Source organism: Pseudorasbora parva, chromosome 5, assembly GCF_024679245.1.
Source record: "Pseudorasbora parva isolate DD20220531a chromosome 5, ASM2467924v1, whole genome shotgun sequence".
NCBI classification, from domain to species: Eukaryota; Metazoa; Chordata; class Actinopteri; order Cypriniformes; family Gobionidae; genus Pseudorasbora; species Pseudorasbora parva.
The window spans coordinates 10,963,477-10,976,453 of record NC_090176.1 but is presented as its reverse complement, the minus strand read 5'-3'; the positions used below and the strand labels follow the sequence as shown (position 1 = coordinate 10,976,453).

At 44.1% G+C, this 12,977-nt stretch overlaps 2 protein-coding genes across 3 annotated transcripts in view; both read left to right on the top strand.

Moving 5' to 3' along the window:
- Window positions 1–12,977, top strand: part of LOC137075054 (gastrula zinc finger protein XlCGF57.1-like) — a 421,471-nt gene that overhangs the window by 183,882 nt on the left and 224,612 nt on the right. The window lies entirely within an intron of this gene.
- The window catches only part of LOC137075047 (NACHT, LRR and PYD domains-containing protein 3-like), a 40,332-nt gene that overhangs the window by 25,607 nt on the left and 1,748 nt on the right, over window positions 1–12,977 (top strand). The window contains exons 5-6 of the mRNA XM_067443217.1: window positions 12,057–12,230; window positions 12,310–12,356. Of these exons, the coding sequence (XP_067299318.1) occupies window positions 12,057–12,230; window positions 12,310–12,356 (221 nt within the window). The remainder of the gene's footprint in view (window positions 1–12,056; window positions 12,231–12,309; window positions 12,357–12,977) is intronic.

Here is a 12,977-nt window from a genome sequence, read left to right as displayed (position 1 = left end):
TGGAAGTTGCACAGCACGGGATCGCAAGACTCTGCAACAGGTGGTGAGAGCAGCTGAAAAACTTACAGGAACAGCCCTATCAACGCTGGAGACTATTTACCAGGCCAGGGTCAACAGCCTGCAACATCATAAGAGACAGTAGCCACCCTCAGAATAACTTATTCACACTTCTACCATCAGGAAGACACTATAGAAGTGTGAAATCAAGAACAACAAGACTAAAAAACTGCTTTTATCCACAGGCCATTAGGCTTGTGAATAACACACACCCAATGCCCCTTCCACCTACACTACAGACTACTCTCTGATCTTGTAATGCTACATTCCACCTTGCATACACATAAATGCACACGCACACACACACACACACACACACACACACACACACACACACACACACACACACACACACACACAAACACAAAAAAACATAGAAACATGCGACATAACATAACTACTGACAACCTATTTATGTGAATTTTGCACTGAACACATGCATACATACACATTGTTGTTGTATGTTTCTTTGTTATCTGTGTTACTTTTTATTTGCTTAATTGATGTTTAATGCTGCTTACTTTTTATTTGCTTAATTGATGTTTAATGCTGCTGGGAGGATTCACAGAATAAGATTTTCATTGTTCTGTGTGACGACTGTCTCCGGAACACATGACAATAAAGTTTGAATTGAATTGAATTGACCTTTCTAACAGTTAAAGCCCCACCGATGGTCCGACGTCCATAAAAATCTGCAAGGTTCTTATGGGTAACGTGACGCATGGGCACGCCCGATTTTGAGAATCTGTATGCAAATAGGGCAGGAAGAGGGCGGCTTTCAAGCATTTAATGGGATTTTCCATAGAAATGCATCATTTTGACACCTTTTTAAGCGCTATAGCGCCACCAAGAGGCCAGTCGCCGCGTCCTTTTTCGGGTGACCACAGAATGAGCTCTTACATAGGTGTGCTGAGCTTGTTGAAAATATCTTGTTCCTTTGACGAGCTATAGTCATTAAAGTAAAAAGGGGCTTCTCTCCCCTCAAACTTGGCGGCCCTTAGGAACCCTGAACCCAAATTTCCGGTTTGGTTCCGGTCTGGCCAAAATCCTAGGACTACTTTGCAAAAGTAGGTTTTTGGAAAAAGCCAAAATAGCCAGACATTTTCCAGGTCACGAGCCAATCCAAGGCGTGCGTCTGGTCCATCTCGAGCCAAGGATTCCAACATATAAGGCACTTGAGGCTAGGCAAACGGTCTAGGAGTTATGAGCAGTTTCGCGCATTTGATCGTTATAGCGCCACCTATTGGCCAATCTGGCTCATAATTTGATAACATCTCGATTTTTGTACTACCTATTGGTCAAGTTTCAAGTCTCTAGCCCTTACGGTTTGGTCTGCACGATGCATTTTACAGGAGAATAAAAACCGGCACAAATACAATAAGTTCCCTTTCGAGAGAGGTTCCTCGTATTACGTATGGGAAAAACTCCTTTTCTCGAGAATGTGAAGCAAAACTTTTAATAAAGGTATCTATGTAAAGCGCAGTGAGCTGCACGGCCATAGCCCAGCGCGAGGAGCGCTCTGATTGGCCGGGCCGCGGCAACTGCAGGAACCTATGGTGAGGCGGCTGAGAGGAACGAACCAATGGGGGGCGTTCCAGAAGCCCGCCGAAAAAGGTGCTTATATTTGCATACAGGAGGCTATATAAGACCCTAATTCGCCATAGGTGTCAGATTTTATCTCCTTCAGCGATACCTTCGCTGGTCTCCGGAAGAAGCACCGCCGTTGAAAAGGCACCAGCGGAACCTGCAGCTGAGGACGACGGACTCCCTCTCCGCCTTCTCTGCCGCTCCAGCTACGCCATCCGGCGTTATATATCCTTTAAACTGTGTCTATGTTGAGTGTTATATGTGTTTGTGTGTGTGTTGCCGCTGCAACGCCACTTCTAGAGCTTACAGGCTTGTTCTACTCGAGGACTCTCTCGTTCCGCCGCGTCGTTAAGCGCCGCGGAAAGACGGAGCTCTTCTCACTCTCCCTCTGCTCTCGTCCCGTCGCGCTGAATAGCGCCGCGGAAAGAGAGAATGTTAGAGGACATGAGCACACTCAAGCCGAAGCTCTCTTCACTCTGCCGCCGCCGCGGCTCTTCTTCCGCCGCTGCCACAGAGTTGTTCTCACTCTTCTCTCATTCCGTCGCGCTACAGCCGCGGACAGAGAATACTAGAGTGAATAGGCGAACTCGAGCCTAAGCTCTCGTCACTATACCGTCGCGCTGAGGAGGCGCCGCGGACAGACGGAGTTTTTCCTCACTCTTCCTCTTCTCTAGTTCAGTGGCGATATCGCCGCGGACAGAGAATACTAGAGTGAATAAACTAACTCGAGCCGAAGCTCTCGCCGTGCTAGAAGCGCCGCGGACAGAGTTTTAACTCACGCTTCCAATTCTCGTTCTGTCGCTCTATCGCCGCGGACAGAGAATACTAGAGTGAATAAACTAACTCGAGCCGAAGCTCTCGCCGTGCTAGAAGCGCCGCGGACAGAGTTTTTCCTCACGCTTCCAATTCTCGTTCTGTCGCTCTATCGCCGCGGACAGAGAATACTAGAGTGAATAAACAAACTCAAACCGAAGCTCTCGCCGTGCTAGAAGCGCCGCGGACAGAGTTTTAACTCACGCTTCCAATTCTCTCGTTCTGTCGCTCTATCGCCGCGGACAGAGAATACTAGAGTGAATAAACTAACTCGAGCCGAAGCTCTCGCCGTGCTAGAAGCGCCGCGGACAGAGTTTTTCCTCACGCTTCCAATTCTCGTTCAGTCGCGCTGTCGCCGCGGACAGAGAATACTAGAGTGAATAAACAAACTCGAGCCGAAGCTCTCGCCGTGCTAGAAGCGCCGCGGACAGAGTTTTTCCTCACGCTTCCAATTCTCTCGTTCTGTCGCTCTATCGCCGCAGACAGAGAATACTAGAGTGAATAAACAAACTCGAGCCGAAGCTCTCGCCGTGCTAGAAGCGCTGCGGACAGAGTTTTTCCTCACGCTTCCTATTCCCTCGTTCAGTCGCACTATCGCCGCGGACAGAGAATACTAGAGTGAATAAACTAACTCGAGCTGAAGCTCTCGCCGTGCTAGAAGCGCCGCGGACAGAGTTTTTCCTCACACTTCCAATTCTCTCGTTCAGTCGCGCTGTCGCCGCGGACAGAGAATACTAGAGTGAATAAACAAACTCGAGCCGAAGCTCTCGCCGTGCTCATTCTACCGCCGCCGTGCTGAAGCGCTGCGGACAGAGAATACTAGAGTAAGTTAGACGAGCGAGCTCGGGCTGTTGGGTATGTCAAGAACAATGTCGCTGCTGCGCGCGCTTACTGCCAAGGAAGTTGTAATGGCTGCCTTGTCATGATAGCGCGCGCCCCTTCCACAGCGCGTTGCTGACTAGAGCGCGGCTTACGTCATAGCACGCGCTCACTGTCAGAGCATAAGGGCGTCGGAAAATGGCTGCCAAGCTAAGCCCTTTTTTCACTCTATCACTTCCAGTCCCCTTTATTCAGGCGGCTGGAAAGGTTTTTACACTGTAGACAAAGTGTCCACTACACAGTGTGCACCCCTACATAAGCACTGTTAATTCAGCCTCACAAAATCACAAATAAATCCCGCCGCGGCCGTATTACACCATATAAAGTCAACTAGCCTTATTGCAGTCAACTAGCCTGTGGTCAAACACGCTTGTCTGCATGCGTGCTTTCAGTCTAGACTAGAGCATAACGGCATTGTGGAATGGCTCACATACCACCCGCACTTCCTTACATTCTCCCAGTTCCCTTAAGTTAAGTGACTGGAGATGAAATATTGCAGTCAACTAGCCTGTGTTAAACACGCTCGTCTGCACACTAATGCTGTGTGCGTTTACCCCTGTGGATTTGCTCACTGGTTTGCACCGTGGGTATTCTACGTAGGTTGTGCGCCACTGCACATTGTTTACACTACACACAAAAGAGCTTTCTATGTAGGAAATGTGCCCACTTTACAGTCTGCACTCCTGCACCCAAGCACTTTTCACAAAGTTCACTCTCGCACACACAATATAAATGTGAGGCGCGCGCCCACTGCAAAGCCTGCACCGCCAAAACTAACACTATCCCCACAGTGTTACAAGCAGTGTTACAGCACAAGCAACCCGGCTAACAGGCCCCTATTACTAAGCGGCCAGCCCCCGAATCTAATTCAACCCCTGGCTTTACGAGCCCAGGCCTGGCAGGCCATTCCTGGTATATAATATTGGGTGTTGAACATATAAAACGAGGTTCTCGCTACAGTTTTGCTCGCAGACCCCGCGATTCAAGCCGTGGTTGAGCCCTCTGTAAGAAGCAGTGTCAGTCACGTGCTTCTCGCTGAGGCATTGAGACTGTTAAAGGAGAGAGCGGCGGAAACAGTACACCCGACGCTAGCGAGTCAGGTTTTTACTGTCGCTAATTCCTCATGCCGAAAATGGGTGGCGGTCTCAGGCCCATTTTCCAGGCATCTGAACAAAGCACTTATGACACGCTCGTTTCAAGGTGCTGACGGTGAAACAAATCCTCGCGCACATTCGCCCCGGGGATTGGGTTTTCTCAATAGATCTGAAAAACGCATACTTCACGTTACGATAACCCCCCACCCCCACTACAGGCCATTCTTGAGATTCGCCTTCGAGGGGCAGGCTTATCAGTAGAGGTTAGATCGGGCTCAAAAAATCAAGCCCGACCCTACCCGAGCCCGTGCACGTTGTGTCCGAGCCCGGCCCGACACATTAACTGTAATTATGAGCCCGAGCCCGATTTAAACCCGACCATTGTTCAATACGTGGGCGTTTAGACGAGAACGAGCCTGTAATGAGCAAAGCTCAGCGAAGCGGACTGGTGAGCTCATGATAAAACTACATTTTGTTGCAATATTTTCATGTTTAACACTTTGAAGCTGCTTTGAAACAATCATCATTGTAAACGCGCTATAAGCTATAAATAAAGTTGACTTGACTCCGCTCAATAATCCGCAGGCGCGCGCTCATGATCCGCTCACCGGTAAACTGATGTTTGCTCAAATCCAGCTCAGACATTTATCTGTAGCTTACTTTGTTGTAGCCATTAAACAATGTGTTTTTTCCTTCATATTTATGTTTAAATATTATAATATTATTTTTACATTTCATCTGATTATGATGAGTGAAAAGATGCGACTGGGTCAGAAATGATTTTGGTGGTTATATTTAGTTTAATATTAAGTTTTGTTTTGTAGAAAGCATTTATTTCGTTTTGTTTAAATTGTATCTTAATTTTAAAAAAGGTTTCTTGGGCTAGTTGCCTGGATTTAATAAATAAAAAGCAAATAGCAGACTACAATCGCGTGGTGAAGTCGTGGGAGTGATTGCTTTCATTTCATCTCATGAACTGGAGCGCGCGTCTCATAAATAAACCGAAACTCAGCATGCTACTCGCCTCACAGACATGACAAATCTGCATATAGAAAGCTTGAAATGTCCACTTTTAAACGAAACGATTCGAAGATATTTAATTAAGCAAAGTGCAGTGTTCACGCGAGCAGCTCTTGACTCAGAGCGTTTCTGTTCAGAATGCTGCGCTTCATCACTGCTCGAGCTGTGAGTTTAACACGCATTTTTACACTAATCCTGACTTGTGCAACTTTGTAGCCTACACATTTGTTTCTTAGTTGTTGTATTAGTTCTTACTTTGCTAAATATACATATAATTTCTGATTATAGCATAGCTTTCTGCCCACCCAATTAGACTAGTAAAGTAGGCTAATGATTAAAAAAACAAACGCTTGATCACGGGCCCGGCCCAACCCGACCCGAGGATAGTGCAGGGAAATCTCAGCCCGACCCAGCCCGCGGGTCGGTTCGGGTCAGGTTCGGGCTCGGGCTCGGGTAGAGAATCTAAACTCTACTTATCAGTACAGTCATTGTCATAGACTCAAGACTCAACGAGCGTCTTACGGCATAAGAACCACCACGTCTTGATAATGTACATAAAATCGCTAGGGCAGCCGAGATCAGACTCTCTTCACTGCATGGCTAAGCATCTCCTTTTATGGGCAGAGCACAATCTGAGCTCCCTAAGGGCGGCTTACGTGCCAGGTATTCTGAATCAGGGTCCGGACATGTTATCCAGAGGACCCATGTCCCCAGGGGGATGGTCCCTTTACCCGCAAACGAGTCAGCTCGCACAGCACACGCTGCCCAATATTTTTTCTGCAAACGCAGGGATGCCCTGGCCCATGTTGGCACAGACTCCCTCTATATGTTCCCTCCGATCGCGATCCAGCTGCAAGCCTGTGCTTTTTAATAGCCCCACTTTGGAAGAACCGCACATGGTTCTCCAAACTGTTTCAGCTGTCAGACACAGCCCCATGGCCTATTCTGCCAATGAAAGGGAAGGTCTGGCATCCCAATCCCGAGCTGTGGGCCCTCCACGTATGGCCCATCAACGGTATCCGGGAACCTCTCTGACAAGTTATGAACACTATTTCGGAAGCTAGAGCCCCTGCTATCTGGCAGCTCTGCTTTGAAGTGGTCAGTGGTTTTCTAACCAATGTGCTACGCGAAACATCGACGCACACTCATGCGAACTGGCGGAACTGCTCGCTTTCTCCAAGAGCTAATGGATGCGGGTCGTCCCCCCTTCATACTCGGGGTGTGTGTCTCCGCCATAGCAGCTAGCCACGCTCCGATCGCGGCACATTCACTAGGGAAAAGTGATCTTATTGTGTGTTTTCTTAAAAGGGCCAGGAGATTCAGCCCGCCTTGCCCCTACCTCGGTCCCTATTTGGGACCTCGCCATGGTTTTGGAGGCCGTGAAGGGTTCCCCCTCCTAACCACTTCAGAACACGAGCTTGAAGCACATATCACTCAAAACCGTTTTTCTGCTGGCTGTGGCCTCGGCTAACCGAGTGGGTGGCTTACCTGCACTCTCCGTTAGCCCTTCCTGTCTTGAGTTTGGGTCCAGCAACTTCAAGGTTGTGCTCAAACCGAGGCATGGTTTTATGCTGAAAGTGCTATCAACCCCTTCAGTATGCAGGTCTTTTCACTGCTTAACCCGCGTCTCAGAGAGAATAAGACGCAAACCTATTCTGCCCAGTCAGAGCATTGAGATTGTATCTAGAGCGCTCCGCCCCCTTCAGGCAGTCGGATCAGCTCTTCATTGCTTCGGTGGCCGCACTAAAGTTTGTGCTGTCATGAAACAGTCTCTCACACTGGATAGTGGATGCAGTCCCACTAGCATATAGGTCTAGGACCTAACCTGTCCTACAGGCATTTAAGCCCACTCCTCTAGAGGCATGGCCTCATCTTGGGCTTGGTCGTGTGACATTTCTTTGGAAGATATCTGTGCGGCGGCAGGCTGGGCCTCTCCGTCCACTTTTATCAGATTCTACAAGTTGGAGGTTCCAGCTCTACAAGCAGGGCTTCTCTCCATCTAGGCTCTATCTTGACCCTGGCAAACAGATTGCCTTACGTTTTGGCCTGTACACATTAGTCCTTAAGCACTATTCATTCATCATAAGATCCGACTATGTCCGATCAGCTGTTCAAACGAACCGACTCTTCCGGTTCTTCATTCCCCTTATAAGCCGCCTCTGTCGGTGTCTCGGGGGTTTATAACATGTGCTTTGGGTATACTGGGTCAGTCAGCACACACGGCGCTTTACATTGTGTTCCCATACGTAATACGAGGAACCTCTCTCGAAAGGGAACGTACTCGGTTACTTTCGTAACCTCGGTTCCCTGAGAGAGAGGAACGAGTATTACGTTCCGTGCCGTGTTTATGCTTCTCAGGTATCGCTTCAGTCGATCTTAAAACCTGACACCTATGGCGAATTAGGGTCTTATATAGCCTCCTGTATGCAAATATAAGCACCTTTTTCGGCGGGCTTCTGGAACGCCCCCCATTGGTTCGTTCCTCTCAGCCGCCTCACCATAGGTTCCTGCAGTTGCCGCGGCCCGGCCAATCAGAGCGCTCCTCGCGCTGGGCTATGGCCATGCAGCTCACTGCGCTTTACATAGATACCTTTATTAAAAGTTTTGCTTCACATTCTCGAGAAAAGGAGTTTTTCCCATACGTAATACTCGTTCCTCTCTCTCAGGGAACCGAGGTTACGAAAGTAACCGAGTACGTTTTCAAGCACTATGTAGCATTTATATAAATTGGTGCGCTCCCGTAGTGAGACCCATACAGTCAACCTCAAAGAAGAGATAATGGTAAGACAATGCTAACGTCTTCACAGCTTCATGTGAAATAAAGTGATTAGAGTGGTTATTTCAACAGATGTAAGAATCCACTTCTTAAACAGCTAAATGGTAGATGTAACTCATAGATGGTGTAACATTTATTCACTCTGCATTGCTATCTATTTAACCGGGGCACACAATCCAATAAATGCATATCTGCACGAGTACCATTAAAGGCATCTTGTGTATACAACAGTTTTGAACAATAGCCATTTATAAAATGTATAAATGATTACCCATAGTGAACATAAAGCATTAATGCCTAAAGTCATAATATTAGAAACTCATAGTCCTATTTTAAACATTAAATTTATTAATTTATTAGGCTTCAAAAAAATATACAAACTTTTAATTTAAGTGGATTTAAAACAATCTTCACTTAAACCCATAATTAATGTCATATTTACCTGTGCCCTTTCTACCTGTCTAACAGATATATAAAAATTCAATATAGTTATTAAACAGAATGCACTGCATATACTATAAATTAAATACAGATAAATCCTTATTAAAGCCACATTTTTCTCTGTTACCTTTGTTCTTTGTTCTAAAATTAATGACACACAGCATTAGTGGTGGATTTGACACACATCCATTTTTCTCACAACTCTGTGTTCATTGAAGACTTTAACTCATTTAAGGGTGCATTCACACTTGTCATGTTTGGATTGATTAAAACAAACCCTGGTGCAAAGGCCGCTAAAAAGATGGGTCTCTGTCTGCTTCCAAACGTTTCAAGGTTCGAAAACGCCATAAAAGTGTAGACGACAGGTGTAACCGTAGCAAAAAAAATCAGAGCCCGGAGCCCTCCCCTGGACAGCACGCCAAATACGCATAATCTTAATCTTATACTCTATTTAATTTGATGTAAGTGCGAACTCGTGAAGTGTCTATAAAAGTCACTCAGTAACTTGTTAATTGAACTGAGTGTATAAAGTCAATGTCATGTTTAAAAACAGCACTCTTGATTGTGTGATAACTCATATCATAGACATATATGATAATTGAAATTAGCTAGATAACATCACCGTTTTCTCCAGAACCGAATCAAATTCTGTTGCATTATTTTCCTGTTAATACTGTGAAGCTGCGTTAAAACAATTGGACTTTTAAAAAGCGCTATATAAATAAAGGTGACTTGACTTATGTTGTAAATATATAAAACAGGAAAACATTGAATAGATATTATTTATCATTTTGATTACATTTCTGCCCCACTATAGTGAGACTATAGTGTGTGTGAGAGCGCTCAACTTTTCAGATTGCATAACTTGGTGGAAAATTAATAGAAATGATCATTCTCTGTAAAAAAATGAGGCATGATCATATGAGAATTCAAAATCAATATTTTTCTAAATGTAAGCTTGTATGGGCTAAAAGCCTTAATGGAGCTGTTTACTGTAGACATGTGATCACAAATAAATGTGAGCAAATATAATTTAATGTGTGTGTCCTTCTATGTGAAACAATAGCCCCGTTTCCACCACAGGAACTTTACCCAGGAACTAGGAACTTTGGGTGGTACTTCGTGTGTTTAGACCGCAGGAACCAGGGTCTAAATGAAGTTCCGGGTAAATATATCCCCCTCCAAACGGCCCTGCTCGCGAGGTAGTACTTTTTCAAAGTTCAGGAACTTTCAAGGGCGGGACTTGGGCGCTGAACATGCTGATTGGTTTAGCTCACGCAGCATTTTAGTTCAACAGGCATTTTTAAAAGTCTTTTGCGAGGTTCGTTCTGCGTTCAGTAAATATCAGTCTTGCTCTCTCTCTGATGGCGCGCGTTCGTCTCAGCCATCTCACATGCAATGTCCATAATAGCTGATAATAATATACATTGTCATTTTAAATCTAGCTTTACAAGCTTTCTGAATATGCTGCATGCTGCTGAATCTGCATATTAGTGCTCTGTTCTGTCGTTGTTAATTACCTCTTAGTAAACCTATACATAACCAGCAAAAGCAGCACAGCTTGAATCTCTTCCATACTCGTTATTAATTTTTTTTCACCATGTAAACGACCTGACCGATTACTTTTAAGTGTGTGTCCTTACATGACGTGACGGCGCGCGCCGCGCTCATGTTGACAAGAGAGGAAAGTTAATTTTTCTGAGGGGTAAACTTTTTATTTCGTAAGTTATGAAGATAATGTTGGAATAATGACACAGCGTATATTGCCCCAGGCAGTTTTTACTTTAACTGCGCCTGACAGAAGATTTTTTTTTCTGAGATGATTATTACACTTTACAACAAATAAATAGCTATAAATAATACTGTATTAGTCCTGGTGGCCGTTAAGAGTTGCTATGGCTACAGTAAACACACTCCAGCTGCTGGAGAAAACAGCAGCGACATTTTTGATGCGGCAGACAAACTGCATGTGACAAAATGATTGCGATTGAAAGTCATTACATGTAAACACCAGATCGGTTTAGATAACGTCTCATGTAAATAGTCCACTAAATCTTTCAATCGGTACACACAAATAAATGAGACTTGGAGGAGCAGTCGCGCGCAGTCCTACATCACCGGACTAATTTGCCTAATCTTCTCGGAACTTTAGATCGCGGTCGAAACGCAGACAGCTGCAGGTCTGGGGGGGAGAAAAGTTCCTGTAAAAAAGTTCCTGGTACAAATTGTTCCGGGTAATTTTGGTGGAAACGGGGCTAATGATAAAGTTGATCATGTCCTTGTTTGCAGTTGGGCCAATGGTGAGTCCGGCCAAGTCTTTAACAAACACTCACACACATACTCTCTCTCTCTCACACACACACACACACCCTCACAAATGCACACACACACACACACACACACACACACACACACACACACACACACACACACACACACACACACATATATATATATATATATATATATTTTTTTTTTTTTTTTTTTTTGACTGTAGAATTATAACAGAATGTGCTATCCTCAAGTCCAAGGTGTTGTTTTGTTCAGAAGACAACTGGCTTTCAATAAATTACATTGATTGACCCTCACTGTATGTGGTAGGTTTGAAAATAGAATTTAAATAGGCAAAAAGAGCAAAAACGGGAATACATTTTACTTCTTTTTATTGAGAAAAAAAGTCAGAAACCCACTGAATGAAATAATCTAACACTTCAAACTTAAAGAATAAAATATAATACATATATACAAGTCTTTTTGTGACACTGGGTTGCAGAGTTTTCACTCAGGAGCCTTTTTCTTTATCCCATTGCCCCTCTGAGGTGGTGTTGAGTTTGCTTTTGTATAAGCCACAGTGGGGGAAAAAAAACAAGCTTGTATTACAAACTCACAATATATTTATAAATATATTTTCCATTATAAAATAATACATTAGTTAAAGCAAAATTGTAAAAAAAAAAAAAAAAAAAAAAAAAAAACACTTAGTTATAAATACAACCAAATAATAACAATGAAGTAATAATAAAAAATAATTACTTACACACATGCCAAAACATTCATGTACACATATCACACACATGTAAACACATGAACACATGCAAACACATGAATGACATGCATGCAAACACATGAACACACGCAAACACATGAATGTTTGCATGTAAAGCCGCAGTGATTTGCTGATGGAAAACTGCGCAGGATGTCTACTTTCATGAGCAATTTAAATTATTATGCAAAGGGTTGAAGAGTTACGGTAACTTTAATGCAGCTTGGTTGGCTGTGTCGTCAACGACACGTTCTGTTTTAAAGGGTTAATGTGATAGAGAATTTTTTTTTTTGACACATATAAAGAGCACAAGATAGATGATGATGCTGTTTTGATCCATTTGTAGGTTGTCTGGCTGTATGCTGACAGAGAAAGGCTGTGGTTTTCTGTCTTCAGCTCTGAGTTCAAACCCCTCACACCTGAGAGAATTAGATCTGAGCTACAATCACCCAGGAGATTCAGGAGTCAAGCTGCTCTCTGACAAACTGGAGGATCCGAACTGCTCACTGCAGAAACTCAAGTGTGTTACACTGATACTTATATACTGAATATGTGTACATGATGCATGTCTACATTAATGTGCGTTTGTGTGTTTATAGTGTTGATCATGGAGGGGAGATCATGATAACTGCAGGACCACGAAAGTGTACGTCTTCAAACACACACACACATTGGATTTTGGTATCTTTCGAGGGGACTTGCCATATACTTCTATTGTTTTTATACTGATGTAACATATTTTCTGTCGCTTAAGCCCACACCCCTAAACCTACCCTTCACAGAAAACTTTCTCAATTTTTATAATTTTAAATAAGCATAATTTATTATTTTTTTGTCCTTTGGACCACTGGCTCGTCCCCACTATTATCTCTGGTTTTACTACCAAATGTCTGAAGTTGAAAAAAAAATCAACTCTGAGCAGAAAAGCACCTGACGCCATTTGCTGTTCTTTCCCCATTGTTTTGGGGTGTGACGCGATCTTGTGTGATATTGCCAGACAGAGTGTGAGGGTGAAGTTAGGATAGGATATGCCACTGCTACATTTACATTATGCCTCCACTGTCATTTTGCTTTTTATAGAAATAAAAACGTGATTTAAGTCTTGGATAACGGTCGCTTCAGTTCCATCAGCTCACCCAGCACGAGCTGCAGAGATATCCGTAGTGTGCAGCAGAAATCAGAGTTACTGATCGCGTGATGAGGAGACTGACATGAGGCTTTAATATTGAGATTTTGATTATGGTGGCACTTATTATAAGACAAAGAT